This window comes from Zosterops lateralis (assembly GCF_965231275.1).
Source record: "Zosterops lateralis genome assembly, chromosome: 3".
Lineage (NCBI taxonomy): Eukaryota > Metazoa > Chordata > Aves > Passeriformes > Zosteropidae > Zosterops > Zosterops lateralis.
Window position 1 is genome coordinate 88885124 of NC_139764.1, and position 22993 is coordinate 88908116.

General features: G+C 38.5%; 1 protein-coding gene across 10 annotated transcripts in view; it reads left to right on the plus strand.

Annotated features, from left to right (window-relative positions):
- DST (dystonin) overlaps positions 1 to 22993 on the plus strand; it is a gene marked incomplete at its 5' end in the record, with an annotated part of 251197 nt that overhangs the window by 83076 nt on the left and 145128 nt on the right. For 5 of the 10 annotated variants that reach the window (XM_083857745.1, XM_083857739.1, XM_083857746.1 and 2 more), the window contains one exon: positions 9594 to 9760. In XM_083857745.1, coding sequence (XP_083713871.1) covers positions 9594 to 9760 — 167 coding nt within the window. Of the gene's footprint in view, positions 1 to 2122; positions 2929 to 9593; positions 9761 to 22993 lie in introns of those variants that run through there. The other 5 variants (XM_083857738.1, XM_083857744.1, XM_083857742.1 and 2 more) reach the window with 3 other exon arrangements.

A 22993-nucleotide genomic window follows, 5' to 3' on the forward strand; every position in this document is an offset into this window, starting at 1 on the left:
AATCCCAAGGATTGTTGGGAACACTGATCTTGTAACCAGTGCTTTAGAATGGGTTCTTGTAATTCTGCTGTCTCTCTCTTTTTTTAATTCTACTTCAGGGGCACCTGATTTTTGAAAAATTGAGTTACTCTTAAGAAAAATAATCAAAATTTAAAGTATGAATGAAAGAGGATGTGCAAGATCAGGAAATATATAAATTACTGATTGCATTACAAAATGTAAAATAATAATGATATGTTTCTTCTGACTTATCTTGAATTTGATATTATTTTACATTTTTGTGACAGTGGCCACTGAATCTACAGAAATTTGGACATAACAGAGTGTACTTTAGGGACGTTTTCTGTTTGAAAGAAGGTGGTATCACGGTGACTGTTAAATAGATGTAAATAGTTTAAAGGAAATTCATATCAAATCACACTCCAGTAAAGCTCAGTGAAACAATCAAATATAATACTGTTTAGAAACCTTGATACTCACATGTATTAATTTAAAAATGCAGTTGCATTGAAAATTTAAGTTTGCAGTATTTTTAGGGAAATTCTTGCCCCCTGTAAAATTTGTGGAGGAAGAGTCACATTAGCAGTGTACTAGTGGTAGGTTACATAGGTACAGTTTGAATTAGACAGCGTGAAGATTTACAGTTTTCCATTCAAATGCTGGACACTTGCCTTTAATATTTTACATAATTTCTGGTCTATCAAGATAATATTTTATATATATTTTAAGACAATTATACTACGATCTTTTTAACCATATATTATTACTAGGCATCTTGTTAAACAAGAAACTATGTTTGTGTGAAATGAAATCAGCCTTGGCCCATTGCACTGTAAAGTCCTGAATCGTCTTTTCTGATGAGAGAGAAGAAAGAGATGTATATATGTAGGTGTAAAAGCTAGTTTTTTTGTACAAACACATTTGTAATTCAGAAAGATTTTTTTTAATGTGTTTTTCTGTTAATAAAGGGGGGCCCATGTCAGGACCCAATACAGACCCATATGGAAGTATGCTTTAAATCAATAAGTCCTCTGGTCTTAGCTAAAAGTCACTTTTCTAAAGTAATTTTTCTAAACAGACTAGGATACAACTTTTTCATTGTGAGTAAAGGGAGTAAATGTCACAAGTGCACCTCTATGTTGAGCATTCTACAAAAGCAAATAGAAATTGAGGCTATGAATGAATGTAGTCATAGAACAAATGTCTGTTTTGAAAAGAAACACGTTAGCATTGTGCCTGTACATAGCTGCTATCTATCACAGTATTCTGTGGTGTTACAGTATAAAATTTTCTAAGCACTACTGTCAAATATTACCCCAGTGCCCTGAGAGTAGTCAAAAGTGAGCAACTGTATGCTTGGTAATTCTTTGGAGACTCCTCGTAGATCTTTGCTTTATTATTCATTCTCGGTCCTTTCAGTAAAATCTGGAATACTTCAGTGGAACTGGCCTCTGGGGATAAAGTCTCTGGGTCTCATTATTGCAATTCCTTTTCAAATAAACAAGGGAAAGTCAATGGTAACACCTGATAATTCCTGGCAAGTCACTCTATACTTCTTTTTCAGGATGAGAAACCAGACACATCTGTCCTTGACAATGTGTGCTGGTTTTAGTAGATTTCACATATCCATGACAAAAGCAAAGAGGAAAATTAAAAATATTTTTTCAAAGTAGGCTAGAGGTTAGACTTTCTTGCATTTTAAAAGTGTATATTTCAACTTAGTTTTAGGTATAGTTAGTTGTTTCTTGGATCTTATATTCAGAGCTACACAGAAATGCCTTACAGGAGAATGGGAGGAAGATAAAGCTCCATTTTTATAAACAGTAATCTTAAGGTCAGTTTTCTAGATAGATTGGCTTTTATGATTTGTTTCACTTTTATCTGCCAGAAGGTTTAACTCTGCTGCAGAATTTCAGCCCCAGTACACAGTGTCACTGCCCTGACAAAGCTGTTGTGCTTTTATGATGGCAGTGAAGCAGCAGGTTATTTATAGCTGACAAATCAGTGAAAAGTCACATTAGCCGCAATGAGAACTCCACATACAAATAAAAAGTTGACCCACAGCAAGCTGTCAGAGCAATTTCTGATCCTTTAGTTTAATCTTCCCATTTGTGGATCGTTGGATAGGTAATAAAAACATACAAAGTGCAAAACAAATCTGCTGACTAAACCCCTGCTATTTACCGTGCTGCTTACTTTTGGATCTGGACTGTAGCTAATAGTTTCAAAGGTTGCTACATATTTTTCTGCTTTATCTTGCTCAAGTTACTTAAGTGAAATGGGAAGTTAAAAATGCATGTGAGAAATTTCTATTGCTCATAAATGCTATGTCATCTCTGTGAGAGGCAATCAGCATTACTGCCCAACGCTGGAACAGTGATGTTTGTTTAAGAGGATTGGTGGCCAGAAATAAGCCACAGTGTCTAATCAGACACAGGCCCTGCCTGGGCACTGAGCCACAGCGTTTATTGCGTGTGCATTTCTCATAAGCAAAATGGCTACGTCCTGAGGCGGGTGGATGTGAAGTCTGGAAGAAATTACGGTGGAAACGGCAGTTCTTAACTTTCTGAGCAGGATTTAAGTGTATATAAATATAGGGGAATGAATGGAACTGTGTGGCTGTGAGTTACAGGCAGCCAAATGGGGAATGTCTGTGGATGTGTGAGGGCTGAAAAGGAGGAACAGTGTTTAGATCCTGCCAAAGCTCCCTTAAGTCCAGATAAACATTCCCCTGGAAGAAAATATTTCAGAAGAAAAAGGAGAAAGAAATCAACCGAGGGGGGATCAGATTCAGTGCACGTTAAAGAAAATGAAGAAAAAAGAAAGTATGAAGTGGAGATTTCAGAAAACATCGAGATTCATCCCAAGGGTGCGGGATTGGCCGACTTCTTCCCTGGGAGAGTGACAGTGGCTGGAAATGCTCTGCCTGTGAGTACAGACCTTTCAGTTGATATTGCTAAAGCAAAAGTTTTCTCGGGCAAAGCAAAGAGTGATTCTCTTTGTGGGGAGAGCTTTCATGGTGATAATCAGAGGCTCGCCAAGTCTGATGAAACAGACACATGGTTAAAGGAACAAGACGAGCAATTCAGAGAAACACTGTGCATGGAAAAGGAAATGTTCACAGGATGATAACAGGAGAGAATTAGCATTCCTGAAGAAGTCCAGTGGTCTTTGTTATAGAAAAGGAACTACTTTGGATCCGTCTATCCACATTTTAGGCAGACAACATGAAGAAACTGAGTTGAACAAAACTTCTCACAGAGTCATTGAAAATGTTTCAGAAAGCAGTAAATCTGAAAAGTTGCATCATTTTCTTTCTGAAAGCAAAAGTGATCCATTACTTGAACAAAAGAGGTTTTATCTTGGTGCTGTACTTTCCCATTTCCTAAAAGAAAAGGCATTATTTAGCATTGCACCAAGCAGGAGCAAGGTAAATATTTTGATACAGTACATTATCTTTGAAAGTTAGCTTAGAATAAGCATTTGAACAGTAATTTATCTATTACAAAAATATCTTCACTTTGTTTTGTATAAACCTTTTACCGTGCTATGATACTATGGATATTTGTAGGACAGAACATATCACTTAATTTTTTTTCAAAGGCTGTGTAATATCTCTGTACTTCAGGAGTATTGATATATTCTTGTGCTATTTTTCTCTGTTGTTTGATCTGCTTCCCAATTTAGAAAAGAGATTTTCATGTTAAAATGTTGCTAGAAGGTAAATTTTAGAGTAAATTTTCAGTATCTGCAGTAAATTTTCCTACAACGTCTTCATGGTCTTGTAATTCCTTTGGGTCTTGTATTAAGGAAAGAAATATTTCTAATTCTCTTCAGTTATGGCCAGTAGGAACTGAAGAATGATAGAACTATGTAGGCAGCTTGAAATAGAACAAGTGAGCATTAATCATGTTAATAGCACTCTACACTTCTTTTAAAGGATCTTTCCTCCCAAACTGTCTTGATGACCTATTAATATTAATTATTGAAGTTCCATCTTCCTCTGAGGGTAGGATTATTTTATTTTTACAATTAAGAAGAAATACAATCTTATTTGCAGAATGTTTGAAGGAAAGCAAATTTTTGGTAACCATACTTACCAATTCAGTCCATATTTCCAGTTTTGCCCCACCCATCTTCAAAACAACTGAAATCTGTACATGTGAGTCAAATGCTGATACCATGATCTGGTCCAAAACTGATTCCACTTGCTCAGTGGGGTCATCTGAGCTTTCTGTTGAATGAGCAGAGGGAATGGGCATATGCCAAAGGTATTCTTTCCAGCAAAGAGCTAACAATGTGTCTTTTGCTTATATAATTTACTTTTCCAACAGGAATCAAACAATACTTTGTCTGAGTTTAGTTTCTTAAACATAGATAACACACCCAACTACAACACACAGTACACAATAGTACAAATAACCTCCTAATGCACATAGAGATCTTTGCCCTCTTAATCTTAGTTGGAATTCAGGAACAGCTTAGGAATGTTCTTTGATTTGTGCAAAACGTCACTGCTGAGTAAGAGGGTATGAGGCTTTGTCTGTTCAGCTAAGCATGGCTGCATTTTCCTGTATAATGAAAGTAATACAGCTTCTCATACTGTTGCAACCAGTATTACTTATTACTCCACCCAAGTCTATACCACTTGTTACCGCAGAGGAGGGGAGAAAAAAGATTTCTATTGAGCACCCAGATCAACTGATATTGATAAAACACTGCATGAATATGAAACTACTGACACATCAGGCTAAACGCCTCGGTTGCTAAAATATCTGGCTTTCAGTTCAGTTCCCTTTCTCAACCCAAGATTCTCAGTATAAGTAATTTTAAGAACACCAAGGTTTGACCTCTAAAAAAAACCAGGAAAAATTAGATTTCAGACTTTAATTACTATACAAACTCATAACCACTTTCCTTCTGATTGTTCTTGAGTACGAAGCAGGCATTTTAATGTCTTAATGTCAGTCTTTTTTATACTGAGTGAAACTGGTATTTATGAGTTTGCAAAGGTCCTATTAGTTACCTGAGCTGGTACACAAAGTTTGCAGTTAGTAATCTCAGTTTTGCCATTTTCTTTACTGTAATTACAGAGATCAGTAGCCTTTCCTTACCTTGTCAATTTACCCATGCTGTACTCTCAACTTACTCAGTGCTTCAGATGTGGCTGATAGTTGAAAGCATGTTGGCTTTTCAAACTGAGAAGCAGACACCAGAGGAAGCTCATTGGTACAGTTGGATAATTTGCACTGTAGCAGATACAACATTTTACCCTCTGAAACAGTATGGTTCCTTCTACTGAAATACCTCCTTTGAGTTTCTTTCTGTGGCACAGTTTCTTATGCATGTAAAAAATTATGATTTTGTGTTCAAATATGTGCTACTTCATTACCTCTGTGTTCCTGATTACAGAACTCAGCTTAGAGGGATCTACTGAAGCATTACTCCTGGCTACTCATTAATAGCTTTGAGAGAAAAGTTTCTTACTTTCTTCTGAGGCCTAATAGGCATTTCTCAGATCATAGCATGGTCTGGGACAGAGATGATGCACCAACACAATCATGCATCTCTAGCTCATTATATACTTTTGTGGAGTTTATTACATTATGTCAAGTTTAGACTTGCGTCAAAGCATTTAGGATAAGATGGAATCAGAGGGAAGACTCCTTGCTATCTGTATGAGTCTTGTTCTTCTTCTGCTTGCAGTATGAAAATGAATTCGAGAAATCTAACATCACTGTTGATCTCTTGGAAAGTCTTCTCCAGTCTGCTCTGCTCCTAACTTCATCACTAAAGTCAGTGCAAGAAAAGAGCTTGAGGCGTTTTGGTGTTTGGATTTTGTGTACTATGTGATGCAGGGGGAATTTACAGGCTGAGAAAAAGCACATGCAGTAGCAGAAGTGAACACGTTCTCCCAGTTATAAGCAAGAAAAGAGAGTATTTAATGCCAGTTAAGACTTTGATCCTGAAACAGAAGAGCTGTATAGAGAATTACCTCTGTTGCTTTTTCTTGCATAATTTTTAATTCCCAGGTTTTGAGATAATTTGGAGAACTGGATCTCTGGCAAACAACTGCTCAAACTCATGCAAATGCTGTAATTCGTTCTTTCCATGCTTAAGGAGCAAATGTGCTCTACTTAAGCAGTTTACAGTGAGTAAATGATAGGCTTTTGGGATACAAAAGGTTCGCACAAACTTTGCTTGGAAGGACTAAATTTTATGAGTAGAAGATTTGATTTCTCCATATTTTCTGTTCTAGCATTCTTACTTTAATGGTCCTGTTTTTCTCCTATGGGAAATGATATTAGAAATATTGTTGATAATGCATCTTTGGTGGATAAGTATCTCTACTGTCCTTATGGGATTACCAAAGGAAAGATGGGCTCTTTCTCTTACACCTTATTTTGTTGTGATAGTATTTTACTTGTTAAGAAGTTTCAAGTTAATTTGGCATCTTGCAGACTAGAGCCCATATTTCTAGGTGTAATAAAATATATGACTCACCATTTTGCTTAAAGTATTTCTATTTCACGTAGAGTATTTCTACTTTTAAAATACTAATTCAGTGTTTATGAAAAAGTCTGAAATGTTAGCCTTGAAAGCTGAAATACTTCATTTAGAGAACAGAAGTGCTCAGGCTATTTCAGGCTGATGTTAATGTTCCTTAACCTGTAGTGAAATGGGCTACCTCTATGAGTGAAAAGCCTTTTCCTTTCTCTTCAGATGGCTAACTAGGGTGGTTGGAGGATTTTGAATCAAAAACCTGTTGATCTTCATGTAATAAACTGAATTAATGTTTTAGCCATCCAAAATTTCAACTGTGTGCTTCCTTAGTGGTCATGTTCCAAGAAAAAGTTCTCCTTGTGTTTGTGTTGTTTATATCTAGCAGCAGATACTAGTACAGTCTTCAGAAGTTACCTCGATGTTTGAAATTACTTGTTTCCAGAGGAATCTCGTGTGCACTCAAACATGCTGTGTTTGCACTCTCTGCAGTCTGAAGTGTACATGGCCATCCTGCTCAATTAACCGTGAAGTAGGCTAGGGGTTTGAACTTAGCAGTAAGGAAGGGGCCATTAGCAAATTGCATTCTTAGCTTGCTCATGCTAGAGTATATTAAAAAATCTGATAATTAAGGATTACGCACAGAGGACTTTCTGAAAATGACAGACAAAAATATAAGTTTGGTTTTGTTGTTTGGTTGGCTTTTTTATGCTAGACATCTGGCACTTTGAGATGACATCATGTCTTTCAGAAGCGTTGTCCGGATAAGCAGTAAATGGTTGACTTCATTTATATTGTGATCTGGTTGTTCTTGATGAATAGAAACTTAAGCTACTGAAAAAACATTTAGTTTGCATTCTTGCTTTGAAATACCAAACAATAAAGCTAACCCACAGAAAAAAAGGTCTTGCACTGCAGCTGAGTTCCCTCGTTTTTTACAAGAAAATTTTCAGAGTGATTACAAGTTGATCTTTTGCCACATTGTATTTTCTGTTGTCTTTACACACACAACTCATCTCATCTGTATTTCATTTAGTAAATACTCTTTTCAGGATTTTGATACCTAGAAAGTTATGAATGATCACAGCTGCATGTGCTCTTTACTGTGTTTTGAACAAAAAAAGAGTTTTTTTCCTTCTGTTCAATCCTTCTTAAAAATGTGCTGAAGCTGGAGACAATAGGATGCAAAAAATGCTGTCAGGTTATTTTGGGGCTAGTTGAACAGTTAAAACTGTTTTGCTTTCTAGCACTGGTGTTTGTATTTTTCCCTTACGTCGATCCAGCAGATACAATGGCCTGTGATACGTATCTGAAGGACTGCATTCGTAACTTGTGATTTTGTGGTTACTTGAATAAGTAATGTAATTTTTTTTTCCTACATTAAATTTATTTATAATTTACTGTACAGGTGTAAATGCTCATTGTTCCCTGAAAGTATGAGAGGCAGAAAAGCAGAAATTGCAATGAGCTCCATTGCTGTGACATCTCTAAGGCTCTTTCTTTGGTTCCCTGCTTCCCAGTGCTTCCCACCACCTTGTCTTAGGCCATGACATAGCAATATCAGTAGGCAATGTTCACATCTCTCTTCTTGGCACCATGATTCGTGTGGCTCTAATGTGAGAAAACCCTGTAATTTCCAACCTAGCTTGTTGGAATTCCCCCTGTCAGAATCCAGACAGAAGATACTTTTGTGTGCAGAGGTTCTGAGGCTGGGAGAAGTCGTTACAGCCATCCCATCTGACCTCAGGAGTGTAACTGCCTGGTTTATGCCAGAACAGCATTGCTAAAATCAGCACAGCTCAATTTATAGCTTTTCTGTAGCAAACTTAAGCACCCAGAGTTGGTTTTGGGCAAACCTGCCCTCAGCTGTGGCCTCAGGCTGGCTCTGGAGCCAGAGCAGACCTGTGTCTCTCTGCAGGGCTGGGTGTGAACTCGTGGGGAGCAGCCTCTTCCAGGGGGGCTCACAGAAGTGCTTGGTGCCTACCCACAAGCTCTGGCATTGCCTCAAGCCCTTGTGCCTCTCTCTGCCCAGGCAGCTCTGTCTGCTTTTCATTATTGCTGAACTACATATTCAGGTCATTATACAATGCCTTTGTGGTACATTGATTCCTATGCAGTTCATAATAACACCTTATATTGTCTCTTGTTTGGATAAATGGTAAAAGGCAGTCACTTAGAAAAATGCCAACATGCTATAGCACTTCCTTTGTCCAGGCACATCTTTTTCTTCCTTTTTAGAGTTTACCTTTACATTGAGTACAATTTCTGTAATATGAGGTACAAACAATACATGTACAAATTAGAGAGAAGTCTACTTCATATTTATTCTGTGATGGTTTTCCAAGGCAACTGATAGAACTTCATTAGGGAATGATCTAATATAATATAAAGTAGTATTTGAATGTAAAATACCCAATGCTTTCCTGCTTTCGCTGATGTGGAGTTGATAATCCTTAGATAATATAAAACTGAACCTTCTTGATCAGACAAAATTTTTATTTATAATCCTTCAGCCTTTTAGTCATTCCTAAGATGCTTCTCAGAAAATTTTGTCTTAAAACTATTGGTATTAGTTTGCACTCAGAATGACTGTTTTGTTACTGAATTCCAGAACATGTACTATAAATTAACCTGTTTTAAGAGAGGAATTTCATAGCTAAATTATGAATAATATAAATATGGTTATTGTATAAGTGTGACTATATGCATATAAAATGTATTGCATTTTATATATAATTATATAGCATTTATACATAATAGGTGTTGTATATAAAAATAGCTTGTATTAGCAGCATAAATAAACTGTGAAGTATTTTGCGTTATGCAATAGTATTATACTGTACCCAGAAATTAAGAGACTGAGAACTGGCTAGCTGAAGAAAACTGTGAATTTTGTATTTCATATTGAAGATACCGAGTTCATAAGGATACAACATGAAAGAATATTAATACAGCATCTGAATAACCATCATATTCATGTATGCAGATACCAGACAATAAATTCTCCAGCAATGCAGAGTCATTTTCTGCAATATTTTCAACATTCTTATGGATGAGATGTAACTGTAACTTTTACATTAACTGTGTTTTAGATATCTGATATCCATGTTACTGGGGAGTCAGAGGACATGTCTGCTAAAGAGAGACTACTCCTGTGGTCGCAGCAAACAACAGAGGGTTATGCTGGAATACGTTGTGAAAATTTCACTACCTGCTGGCGCGATGGAAGGTTATTTAATGCCATCATTCATAAATACAGGCAAGTACTCTGTTTGCTCCCTTGGAAAATGTTAATTACAGCATTTTAATGTACAAAGAGAGAGGGCTCTATGGTTTATGTTGCAATAGAACTGCAGCTGTGGAGATGACACTGACTCTTCCTCAGGGATTTCCTGCTCTTTGCAGCCAAAGGATGCCTCGTTAACCTTTGCATGTCCCTCCTTCCTCAGAGAAGTCTTTCCAGGAATCCTGTACATCTTTCATCGGGCATGTTCAAGCTGATAGGAAGTATGTTTCCAGAATTCAGTCTTCTCCACCGTCCTTTTTTATCATAGTGATGCTTAAGTGTAGGTGAGGTAGAGGCAGAACTGATCACCAAAGTCCAAAACTGCACTCCTGGTGAAAGTCATCAACTACTGTATGACCTGGGATATGTATGGGATCCCTGTCTTCTTCCTTGTATGACTTTACCCTCCAGGATGGCCCTGGAGTGTAAAGCTTTTTCAGTGTTTGCGTGGAGCCCAGACCTACTCTGAGGTGCATTTCCTGTAAAAGGGTATTCTCACAGAAAATGTGACCAGCTGCCTTGAATGTTCTCAGTGAAAGGATGAAGGGATTTGAGCTTTTGTGACCATATTCTTACAAACTTAAGCACACATTGTAGAGTCACTGGTGGCTGTGACTAGAGACTAAAGGGTGCAGGATATTAACTTGAAATACAACTAAAGAGGTCTACTGACAGGAGAGAATTTCCAATTCTGGATCTAGGTGAGAGCAGATCTTTCTTGACAAAGCCAACTTTGACATCAAGCTTGCCAGAAATTTAATCATTGATATGTTTACTGTTCTCTCTTGGTTGGTGACATGTCTTCTTTATTGTGTATTTTTTTGTTTCCTGAAATGACTAAGAAGATTTGTGTCTTAGAGGACCACGTGGGAGAGTATTCTGCCTGCTGGGCTAATCAGTGTGTACTGACTTGTCCTTCACTGCACGAGGCTTTCTGGGTTTTTCATAGCACGTGCAGTTTGTACTCTATGCCCTGAAGCATATCATAAGGAAGTTTAAGGGAACATGATTTCATTGGTATAATTTGAAGGAGTGTCCCCAGTGAAGGCAAATCTAGTGTTTTTTCATGCACATCCAGTGAACAGAGCCTGGAGCAGATTATTTTGTTCTTGGATTTCCTCTTGTGGGACCACTTGGCCCACCACAGAAGGAAGTCAAGGCAGACACAACACACGTGATCCTTATGGGCATTAGGACACTAAACTGAAATGGGAGATGGGTGCAGTCTTTTCCTCACAGGCTGTGTAGAAAGGCTGTGAGCATCACACACAGTGTTCAGAGTCCCAGGGAAGCTGACTGTGGCAATGCATAATTCCGTGGTGAAACGAAGCTGCATCTCAGTCAATGAGGTTGTTTTCTGACTATGCTTCTGTTCTGGGTAGCTGGTCAGGGAGGAGTTGCATGCCAGCCAGAAAGTCTCTTTTTGTAACATTGGCAAGACTAAAGGAAATAGCTGGCAAAGGACAAGGCTGTTTTACTTGGGACAGAGCAGTCAAAGGAATGAAAATGGCACAGGCAAGTATTTGAAAAAATAAACAATATATAAGATAGAGAGGGATCAGAGAAAGAAAAAAAAACAGGAAGGAATTTAATGAGATGGAATAATGGAAAGTACTTCCCAGGGCTTCTTCAGACCCTTGTATCTCTTACATAGAGCAGTGTAGCCTTTACTGGTAATTATGGTAACAGATCAGTTAATAAATAATGAAAAACTTGAATCCTGTCCTCCAGCTGTGCAAACGTTAATACCTTGGGATACAACTGAACTGCTTTGTTGAAGCAGGGTTTCTGGCATTACTCCATGAGTTTCATTCACAGTGTTTCAGCAGGGAAGAACAGGCACTTTTGACTCAAGTGTGTTGCACAAAGCAAGTGATTCAGTGGCTGGGGAGCAGAGTTTCCATTTTATGTGCCTCTATGCCAGTTTCCATTGAGCTTAATTTCATTTTGTAAACGTAACTTCACCTAAGGATTTTGTCCTTCCCAGGAATGTTTACCAATCTTATCTAATGTGTTTTGCTGTGAGAAGTTACAGGTACTTGGATTCCATTTCAAATGGAATGAGAGTGAGATTCTTCCACTGATTTCAGTGAGTTTCTATGTGTCTTTCCTTTTCTGTTTTGTACCATTAAAACAGAGATAATAATTTCCAGCCATTGCTCCCAAGAGAGGAATGATCATACCAAACAGTCATCTGTTATTTTTAACTATATTGTTTTACTCCAGAGACCTCTCTTAAAGCTTGGTTTGTCTTCTGAGCAATAAGTAGGTTAAACACTAAAAAATCTTTACAGTTCTGGCTGTGTGATTCTGTCTGTCTGTTTTAGAAGCTCCCAGTTTGTGGACCACAGGTGGTGTCGAGCTGGTCTGAGGATCCTGTTGGTGCTCCCAGCTCATGTGCTCCACCAGGGTGGATGGCCAGATGTGCCTACTTGGGTGGTGGGGTGGGACCCTGGTGTTGCCACTGTGGAGTACCCACCCCCATGGAGGCACATCTGTCAGCTGTGTTGCAGTGTGGCAGCCTCCTGCACCAGGTGTGCTGTGCTTACTGGAGACACTTCTTGGTACAGAAGCACCCTGGGCTGCGAGGACTGTCAACTCTGCAAATGGGGGATGGGGCTCTTCAGGTGGAACATGACTTCCAGTCCTGGAAGGGCATTAATTTGACTCAGACCTTATTTTAAGGGCTTGACATTTAGTGCTATGACAGTAAAACCCAGAAGGCTCAAATACCCAGGCTTGTAGCTGGAATTGCAGTTGTGCTGAGCCACAGTAAGCTTGGTGTTGGATGGAGAGCATGTGCTTATCCATGCTGGGGCACAGTAGCAGGAGCTCCCTAAAGAGGTCCCTCAGGGCAGGGCCTGGCAGCCCAGAGCTGTTCCACTGCCCCATTCAGGAGCAGGGCAGCCCCGGCCCTGGCACTGGGACCTCCTTGGGGCTGTGCTGGGACTGGACCTGCCAGGTGTGTTGTCTGCAGGTTGGCTGCACCCTGCAGGGGCCACAGCTCAGCTGTGGGCCAGAGGCCAGAGCACCAGCAGCTCCTAGGGGACCACCCTGGCCCACAGCCCTGGCCCCACGGCTGAGAGGCCTTCTCTGGATGCACCATAAAGACCACAAGCCATATGAGTCCAACACGATCCCTACAGTCAGTGAGTCCTTGAGACATGGTGATGTCACTGTCCACTTCCAGGTGATGGGATAGGAGTGGCAGGTTATAAGTGTTAAAGCGATTTTTTTAAATTGCATGTACATACCAGCTTCATGACTTCAAGAAATTGCTGAAGCTGTGAAGGACTGGGCGAGGACCTAGCTGTGACTCAGTTGCCAGCAGGCAGGGAGCCTCTCCCTTCAGCATAACTGGCAGCCTGCCCTCTCTTAATGGCAGGTTAGAATTGCTTCTTTTATTTTTCTGTCTTGACAGAGGATCTTAGCACCTTTTAGTGCAAGCGAGCTCAGATTTGTGATGCAGAACTGCAGGAATAGTGCATGGATATGCCTTGTCTCCCTGCTCCCCCAAGAAGCATGGAAGATACCTTATAAGCCTGGGATTTCCCTGTCATGATTGACTGTCATACTCACTGCAGCATCTTGGTGGACATTGGTGGCCCGATGAGTGACCCAGGTTCTTCTCTGTCTCCCTGTCCTTCCTGCACCCACAGCTGTGCTGGCAGTGCTCCACTTCCAGTGGCAAGCAGGGAGGTGGGCAGTGTAGAGGTGCTGGAGCACGTACACAGGAGTCATTCACCCTCTCTCCTGATCAAATGCAGGATATTGATTTTTCTGTCCTCTTGAGCAATGAGCATTTGGTTGCCAGAGTTTCTCATAAAGGCCTTCAGTTACTTTCTCTCTTACTTCTCTTAAGAGTATGAATGACTTGCCAGTGATTTTGTAGCACTCTTTAAATCAAGGAAAGCAATTTTATGAATAATGGAAACAAGAGGAAAAAAATGCTTTATTTGAGGTACCTGGATACCATTTGATCTTTTTCCCACTACCAAATCTAGAAAAAAGTATTTTTCTTTTCGGTGTGAGAAGATTCCTTATATTTTCAGCAGTTTCCAGTGGTCTGTGTTTACAGGATAAGATTGAAGATTGCTTGGCTGAACTTTTGAAGAGTATAGAAAGTTTCCATTTACATCCTGTACATGGTTAAATCCCTGGGAACAGGGCTTCAAACTGACCTCAAGAACTGCCTTTGGGGGAGCTCCATTGCAGGCCCTGAAGTTTGGTTTAATTATAGAATCAGAGAACAGTTTGGGTTGGAAGGGACCTTAAAGACCATCTAGCTCCAACCCACCTGCCATGGGCAGGGACACCTCCCACTAGATCAGATTGCTCAAAGCCCCTTTCAGCCTGGCTTTGGCCACTTCCAGGGATAGGGCATCCCCAACTCTGGGCAATGTGTTCCAGTGCCTCATCACCCTCACAGTAAGGAGTTTCTTCCTAATACTGAATCTAAACCTACTCTCTTCTCTGGGAATACTTGTCCTTCCACAGAGAGACCAAATCAAATTGTAACATTAAAAAGTGAGTTTTAATACTGAACATTAGCAAGATTTGTATTTAAATATATAAGCTTTCACACTGTTTTTTTAGCCTCCACACTTTTCTTCAGATATGTGGTCAGGCCTTTAGTGAAAGCTACAGATGCCCCCAGAGGATTCAAGGGTATGCTGTATGTCTCATCTATGATATCATTTGCCTTTTATAGCTTAATTTTTCACTGAAGATGTATGTTATTTTATTCAATATGTTGTGTTGGAAGAAATCTGACTTCAGGCAGTTTCAAAATTACATGATGTTCCTTTTGTGCCATCATATGGTATGTAGCAAAAACCTGTAAGCCAGACTTTGAAGTAGAAGACTGACTTTAATCAGGGTGTAATTCCCAGATTTTTCTGGAGATACTACCACTTACACCCTGGAATCTTCATTCTGCAGCATTATCATCTAAAGTATTTCTAGTCATTAGGCTGTATTTTGGGTAAATGTTCTTGATTTATGAAACAAAAATGTTTTATGAAACAAAAATGGGTGGTTGTTTTTTTTTTTTTTTTTTTTTTTTTTGTGTTGGTTGGTTTTTGGGGGAATTTTTTTTCCCTTTACATGCCTTTTGCCCAGATAGAATAAACACTCATTTTTTAGAACTGTATCCCAGTTATATCCCCTATATTTTAAAATAGTTTGATTCTAGAGAGAGTGAAAGCTGCTGTTATTTCAGTAAGAGTCATATGCCAGATGGTAGCTAGTAATCTAAATTGTAGATCTACATTGAACTTGGCACACTTATTTTACAGGAAATTCAGATAAAGAGTTATACCAAAGTAGCAAACCTATTATTTTGATCTCAGACTGCCCAGAACCTTTGATACATATGGACTACAGTAGATTTCAGTTAAAAAGTGTCTGAAATGGAATTTAAGAAATAGTAAAAATCATAACTGTAAGATTTACAGTTAGCTGGCACCTGTAGATGAGTCATTAAGGACAATGGTTGTTGATGTGCAGAAAACAGATGTGGTGACAGACTAACTCATTTTCTAAAGAAATAAGATGAAGTATTAGAGGATAGGAAAAAATATCACATATGTATGTTTTTTGTAAAAATATGTGCACTCCTTTATACATTTTATTTTTGTGTTCTCAGAGCTTTTATAGTAGAGAGTTAATTTTGATTTTAGCATTTACAAAAGGAATTCTAGCAAAAGCATTATGTTCCTGTGTAACAGCATTTAATGAGTAGCTTTAGTGGTGCCTGTATGGTGAAAAATAGGATCTGTTGAGGAAGCCCTGAAAGCTCAGTTCCCAGATAAAGTCACATTTTTTAAGTTCTACTCTCAGGTGTTAGGTCTGTTTTAATAAATGAAGCAGGTCCAGCCCCTGCTTTCCAGCCCTGAAGGCAAGTGGTACAGCAGGGCTTGTGTCTGCTTGGCTGAACTCTCCCTCTGCCCCTCAGACAGGATGCAGCTCCTTTGGAGCAGTCCTAGCTCAGTGCTGTCCCTGGAACTGGATTCACGTATTGCCTGGGAGAGTGTGGTCACAATGGGCCACAGGTGCTATGGGAAGGACTAGTAACTAGTAAAATCCTGGGCCCTTGATCTGCCTTCTTTACACTCAGACATGTCCAGTTGTGTCTGGACTTCTAGGTGAACGTCAGCAACCATAGGAAATATGAAAGACTGGTTAGGAGAAAAAAGGGATAAAATGTGTTCGGGTCAGGCAGCAGCCTGACAAGCAAGCAGGACTGTAGTATACTCATGAAAGGTTTAAGACAAGAAAACAAGTGAGGTTGATGCATGTAATGCTGTTCCAAGGCTTGCCAAGACCACATGTGGACAGTTTCTATAAATTTTGACACCACATAATAAATACTGGAAATGCTACAAAGAGGGGAGGTGGTGATAGAATTAAAAAGGGTACATTTTGAGCGCAAGAAAAATGTTTTTTACTGTATTAAAGAATTTCTGTTAAAGAAATACAGGGATATGATACAGAGGAGCCTTTGTTACTGGTGCAAGGCCTTAATGATGCCTGTAGTTTTCAGCTGCATACAGTGTAGAGTGAGTGAGGAGTTGGCTACTGATCCCAGACAAAAGAGGAACAGAGGCTAACAATACAGCATGGAAGAAGTGTAGGTACACTGAGTGCTTCATGAGGGAGGAAGAGGAATAGAAGCTGCAGTGTGTTCCCAGAGGAAGCAGCAATGTAACAGGTCCATAAATGTAGATAAAGTCAGAGAGACAAATTTTTTGAGGGTCACAGTGCTTTTGTTTTGAAATGTTGCTATCATAACTTGGTATGCTTTCAGAATTAAGAAGTGGATGTTTTTCTGAGTGCGGTATAGCAAGGAGCAAGCTAGATTGATGCCTGCTAAATAACTGTTCTGATTTGGAACAAGCTGTTTCAACCTTACCAAGGATGATTTGCTGTGTATATATAGTTGGTTGAACACTAAGCTCCTGGCCAGCAGTGCATGTGGCATCCCTCTGATGTTAAAACATGTTGCAACTGCTCAGGTACTGACTTGAGTACATTCCTTAAGGGGAGGGATAATCAAGCCTCAATGTGCAGAAACACGTTGAACACCCTAGGGGAATGAATGAGAAAGAAACTAAATATTACACAGTGTCAAGCCTTAAAAATGCTAGGGGATATGTTTTAAATAAAGAGATTAGTTGGGTCTGCTGGTTTTGGCTTGCTGTTTTGTGACTTGTATTTTATTGTAACCCAGTTTTGATATAAAGAAAATTTGAGTTTAGTTGTGTTGCACCTCCTTCCACTCAGCTCATTGTGTGGTTCTTACTATTTTCAACAGGTTTAGTTGTGTAGAATAAATGAACTCAGTGTTGAGAATTGACAATTTGGGAAAACAAACTGCATTTAGGATGCTTAAAAATATTGACAAGCAGACATGCTTTTAACATTATTTGCCTGAGTTTATTTCTAATGGATTTACAAATAGCAAGTTACCTAACCAGCTTAATCAGATGCACTCAGGAGAATTCTGTGATGGCACTTGGTAAAGGCTGTATTAAAATAGTACTGGAAGCATGCCTGCAATTTTAGCATCTTGTGTTGTGGTAGTGGTTAGCCTTAGTGGGTATTAGATGGATGACTTCCACTCGGTTGGGTTGATTAATTTCAGATCTTGACTTAAAATGATCTCTGTGTATGTTGTGCTGGATCCTACTGCTAAGAAGTAGCTGAATAAGAGGGGAGTTTTTGTGGTAACTGAGAAAAAAAAAAAAAAAAGAGAAAACAAAACTGGGATGAAATCAAAGCTTTTCTCATAATTCTAATGGAAATAAAACGTAAAGTAACGCTTTGCGTTGAAAGGCCAGTTCTTTTTAATTTGGGTTTCACGTGTTTTGTACTCTTGGATTGGCAGAAAACCAGGACACCTAAGGGTGTAAGAAGTCTTAATCCACAAGGATGTGGTGTCTGAGTAGTGGGGGCATATATGCCCCTGATAAATCACATAGAGAAAGGTCTTGGTCTTCAGGGAACACCTTTGGCCAATTTGTGGCACATGGAGAAATTGTTGCTCCAAGACAGGACAAAGAGCCTTTGGGAAATTGTTTGAGTTATTGTAGTACCTCACCATTTTTCCTTGTTGGTAACTGTACTAATCTCACTGGGAGGCAATTCTGTCAAGCAGCCACTGCCGTGGTCTGGAGGGAGTATTCTCAGGATGCAGAACAGAAAAAGAGTTTAGTTGGGTTTCTTCTTTGTCTTTTTGGTATTCACAGTTCAAGGAAAAATACATTACTTATGATTGCTTTTGTGGATTGCATGATGTGGGTTTGAGGTTATGAGCCTCATTCCCATTTAAGTTTTATCATAGCCAAAAATTGCTGAAGTTACTGTACCACTACTGGTTTTCTAATGATGGAAACAACTCTTAGTACTAAAAGAGGGTAGAAACTGATTTTAAAGCTAGTGAAAGGACTAACAGATCCTTTCTAATTTCATTCATGTTTGTACTGAGTTTGAAATCTGCATTGAAAACTTACTGCCAAGTTGTGATTAGGGTTTGTTTTGCATGGCTAAAGATGAACTCCACATTTAACTAAAAGATCTTTGATATTGCAATGCCACAATTGTGTATTTATCTATTAATTGATATGCCAAGTTACAAGTAAGGTTTTGCACTGCTAACAAAGGTGGGACAGGTGGCTTCAGTAGGTTTATTAAATTCAGTGCTGGTCAAATCAAGGGCATGCACAGCAGAAGGAATTACTTGAGTTAGCTCTGTATATTGTTAGGGACTAAATTAATGTTCGGGCAGCTGACAGCTTTTGGTTTCCTTATTTTAAGTGCAGTTAAAACTGCATTCGTTCTTTTTCTGTGGGAAGTCTTGATATGTTGGGATGTCTGAAGAACAGACATGCATCTGTAAATGCTGTGCCATTGTTATACTATCTATTGCAATTAGGTTTTTTTTCAGTTTTATTCATCATATCTGAAAATTTATGAAAAAATAAGCAAAGGAGAGCTGGGGCATTGAGATCATATGAGAATTTTTCAGCTCTCAAGGGAAGAAAAGGCATTTTTGTTCATCTTTATAGTCATTGAGAGAAATCTATAGAGATACATAAAATCATGTAGTGCAGGCATTCCTGTCATACCAACAGAGGACGACAAAGCCAAAAGGAGGATACAAGGCATAATGATCATATTAACATAGTAGATAATTGAGGCTGGAGACCTGTGGAACTTTAGAAAAAATTTTGCCATATACTTGAACAAACAATATGCAGAGCTGCATGCAGAAGCATACTTTTTGGTTTATCACAGTTGTAAGGATAAAGCTTTCCTATAATGACAGTTTTCTAATGGAAATATTTGATTTTCTCTGAATTCTGAACTGTTGCCTTCAGTGACATCACAACTCAGCTTCACCCAGTGGTTTAATGCATTGGGGTCATTTCTTGTATAACTATGTCATGTGTGAATCTAGAGCTTCTGAATGAGGGGGATGTCTAGTGTAATGGAAGATAGTGTTGATTCAGAGTCAACATTTTATGTCCTTTCCTCAGCATGGAGTTTTTGACACCAAGGAATCTGGTACAGAACCTTGTGCTGCATGTCCACATTGTGGTCCTTGATTCTGATGATGGAAGAGATCAGTTCCTCCCTAATGCCCCAAAGTCAAACCTTCTCACCGTTTCTGAGCAGAAATTCTCCTCTTCTCTAAGTGATCAGACTATCCCTGAAAAAAAAAAAATGAAAATGTGGTAGGCATATCTATTAGCAAAGGTGCCTCCTACACTGTGATTTGATCTCTCCTGGTCACGACAATAGGAGAGCACTGCAAACATCCAGAATCAATAAAAGTGTATGGGGCACAAAGAACGGTGCCTGTTACTTGAAATCCAGCCATCATTTTCTTTGTGTTGTTGACTCAGTCTTTCTGAAGCAGGTTCTTTGATCAACTGTTTTGAACAAGACTTAGATTTGTACCTGATGTAGGGACAAATTCTTTAGTAAGTTCCAAAACATTGACTTGACACATAAACTGGTGTAAACATGTTGGTATTTTTGAAACTGTGTTAAGAGATGAGCAAATGGTCAGCCTAATTATATAGGTTAAATAGTACATTTTGCTTCATCATTTCATTTGTAGAGTTCCTGGGAAAGTAAAAAGAGATACATATTTGAAGAGATAGAGCTGAATTTTCTGTTTTACATAAACACTTATTATTTTTTGATTCCTTCCTTTGCAACATTTCTGTTATTAACCAAAATCTCTAGAATAGATTATTTTGTTTTGTTTTGTTTGTTTTTAATTTTTTTTTCTATGACTGTGTATTCTGGCATGATCTTTCATTTGGTTTAGTAATCCTTCCACCCCTAATAAAGGCATGAGTCTTTCTGGCACTCATCCTTTTCATTTGTCTGTGAACAATAAAAACAACAAATTAACTTCTATAGGCATTTTCTAATTACAGCAGTGGAAAACCTAATTGGACCATAGTGACATGATACACTTCACCCTGCATCTTTAATCATGTTTTTTTGAGAGTTCTGCTTGAAGGTCTCTATGTTTGTGTTTCAATTAAATATAAGCCATGAATGAAATATCCTTTAATATCAGGTATTACTCAGGCAACATGCAGGGTTTTGACTGAGAAAGAATTATGCAGATTAAACTGTTTAGATGGTTCATGTAAACAACTTCAGGCCTCTCAGCCTTCTGAATGCATTAACAGATTTTTCATGTGGAATATTACTCTGATACGTGTATGTTTTAGTAAAGACAAACATTTTTGTAACTTGAACAGAAATGTGAGGAGAAGGATGTGATTTCTTTGTCATTGACTGGGAAAATTAAAGTTTAGTTAAACATATTTTTTCCATTTTGAGGTGTCAAATCCCCTTTAAATATAATCTTCTATTTTAATGGGCAAATGTTATAGCTACTAGTTTGGCTCTTAAAGTATTTTGCTAGGTATTAAATTCTGGCAATGAGAAAATCTGCATGTACCTAATGTTATTTTTTATGCACAACTCTGATTTCAAGGAGTCTTTGCAGGCCAGAAATATATGTTGTTATTCAGATATTGTTCTCTTTCTTCTCTTTGTGGTGCTAGGTATTGTTTTCTTGAATTTATCATAGTTTTGTCAGCTTCATGTGGTATTAATTACACTTTTCCCCCCCATCACTTCTGATACAAATTGTATCTAATTTCTAACACCTACACTAAGATCTCAAATGGCAGGCACCAGTTTTATAATAAATTAAATGATTAATGACTCTCAATGTGGTAGCCAAACCCTTGATTTAGGTGTGGCTGCAGCAGAAGCATCTTCTTTGCATGGAATGTTCCAACTCGACTGGTGTTTGGGATGTTTATATGTGTTTTCATGGCAGGGCCCCAGCCTGCTGAAAAATCTGCCATAAGATGACTCACAATATTATGACAGAAGGTAGAGTCATTGTACAACACTTAAAGGGCATTTAGTTTAATTTGTTCTTGATTATTCATAAAACTACTTAATAATGCATTGCAAATTGATATAAAATATATTTATAATGCATTACAAATAACTTCTACAAAACTCCTATTTTCTCTATAGCCTTAAAAAAATGGAAATATTTGCCATGATGGACAATGCTTTTAAAATAGTATTTGCTTCAACTATGACAATTAAATAAATATGTATTAGAGGATACTCCTCACAACTGGAATTTTAACACTTGTTTCGAGTTAGTGGACAGGTACCTCTGCAAGCTTACAGCCTGTAAAAATTTATTTCTATTTAAAATTGCAGAGAATTCCCACTATTAAACAAAAGGAGCAGTATGGCAATCAGTGATTTCTTGAGCCGTGTTTTGGATGCAGTTTTCTCCGGCTAAGAAAAGTCTTTTACTGACCTCTGGGAGGTAAACTCCCTTTCCTGTGGCTTTGCAATATATCACTCTACTACTTATGAGGAGAAAAGGGTGATCTGCAGAGGGGGATGCCCCAAGCCCTAGGCAGAATGATCTTCCTTGTCCCTCCTGCCAGATGCTTTTGCATTCTAGTGATAATACTTCTTTTTCATAAACCATCAGTGGACTTGTTCTCAGTCAGCTGTGGAGTCTTCTGTCTGCTTTAAAAACCTGAAGACATGCACTATCAAGACAGATACAAATGCCATCTTCTGTAGTATTTTCTTGTAGCCCAAGACTTAAGATAAATATAGACCAGTTAATCTAGGTCAGTATACTATGTGCTAAGTGTATAATTAACTGAAAATGGCAGTATTCATTGCAATTTTCCCATGTTCTTAGAGGGAAACTGTAATATAATCCAATGCTGGTAGGAGTTGCAGGGATGAGAAAATATGTTTAAAAGGTGGGGAAGCATCTCACAGAGCAGGCTCTTCTTCAGCTGGGTGGTGAAGCCACAGCACTGATGTAAAATGATTTATTATGCAAGACCACTTGTTTTTATTGATTTTTGTTACCTGTATCGTAGTGAGAACAAGGTTACCTTTTCTTCAACTAAATTAAAGCTTTATTCTAAAGGAGATTATTGTGTCAGTGTCTCTGCAGCTTGCAGCTTGTTTTCTGGGAATAGTCAAGGCTTTTACAGCATGTCCTTTCATGTTCTGAGAGTTGGCAATTGAACAGGCAGTGCAAGTGATTATTCTCGGGACATTTTTATCAAATGTGAAACAAATGCAAAGAAGGCAGGAGGAAAAAATAACCTAAGCAACGGTGTTGCGCTTACAAAAATGTGATTCTCTTGTCAAAACTGCTGTTACAGCAGTCTTTATTACTCATACCATCTCCATTATTGTGGCTGAAACAAGAGATAGGGGTGCTCAGTTTTCTTTTCTAGTGTTGTGTTCTGTTTTTCATGGATTTTCTGTGCTGCTGGGAGCAACGGCTGATATTGGTTTCATTGCATTGTTTTCGTTGCACTGAAATTCAGAGAAGAACAGCGTGAGCTTGATCATGCTCCCACTAAGCATATTGGAAGTGGAAATTCCCACTGCTTTAGGAGGATTATATTGCACTGCTTACATTTTGTTATTATTAAATGTTCTTTCAAGGCATAATGGGTGCAGTGTTATTATCTTTCTTGTAGACTTGTCTTCAAAAGAGCACAAGGAACACAGTGATTCCAAATGGCTGAAAAGAAATAGATTTTTATTTATCGTGCACTTGCAATTAGTTCAAAGACAAGATTTTTCTGAGTTTCCCAAAGCTAATAC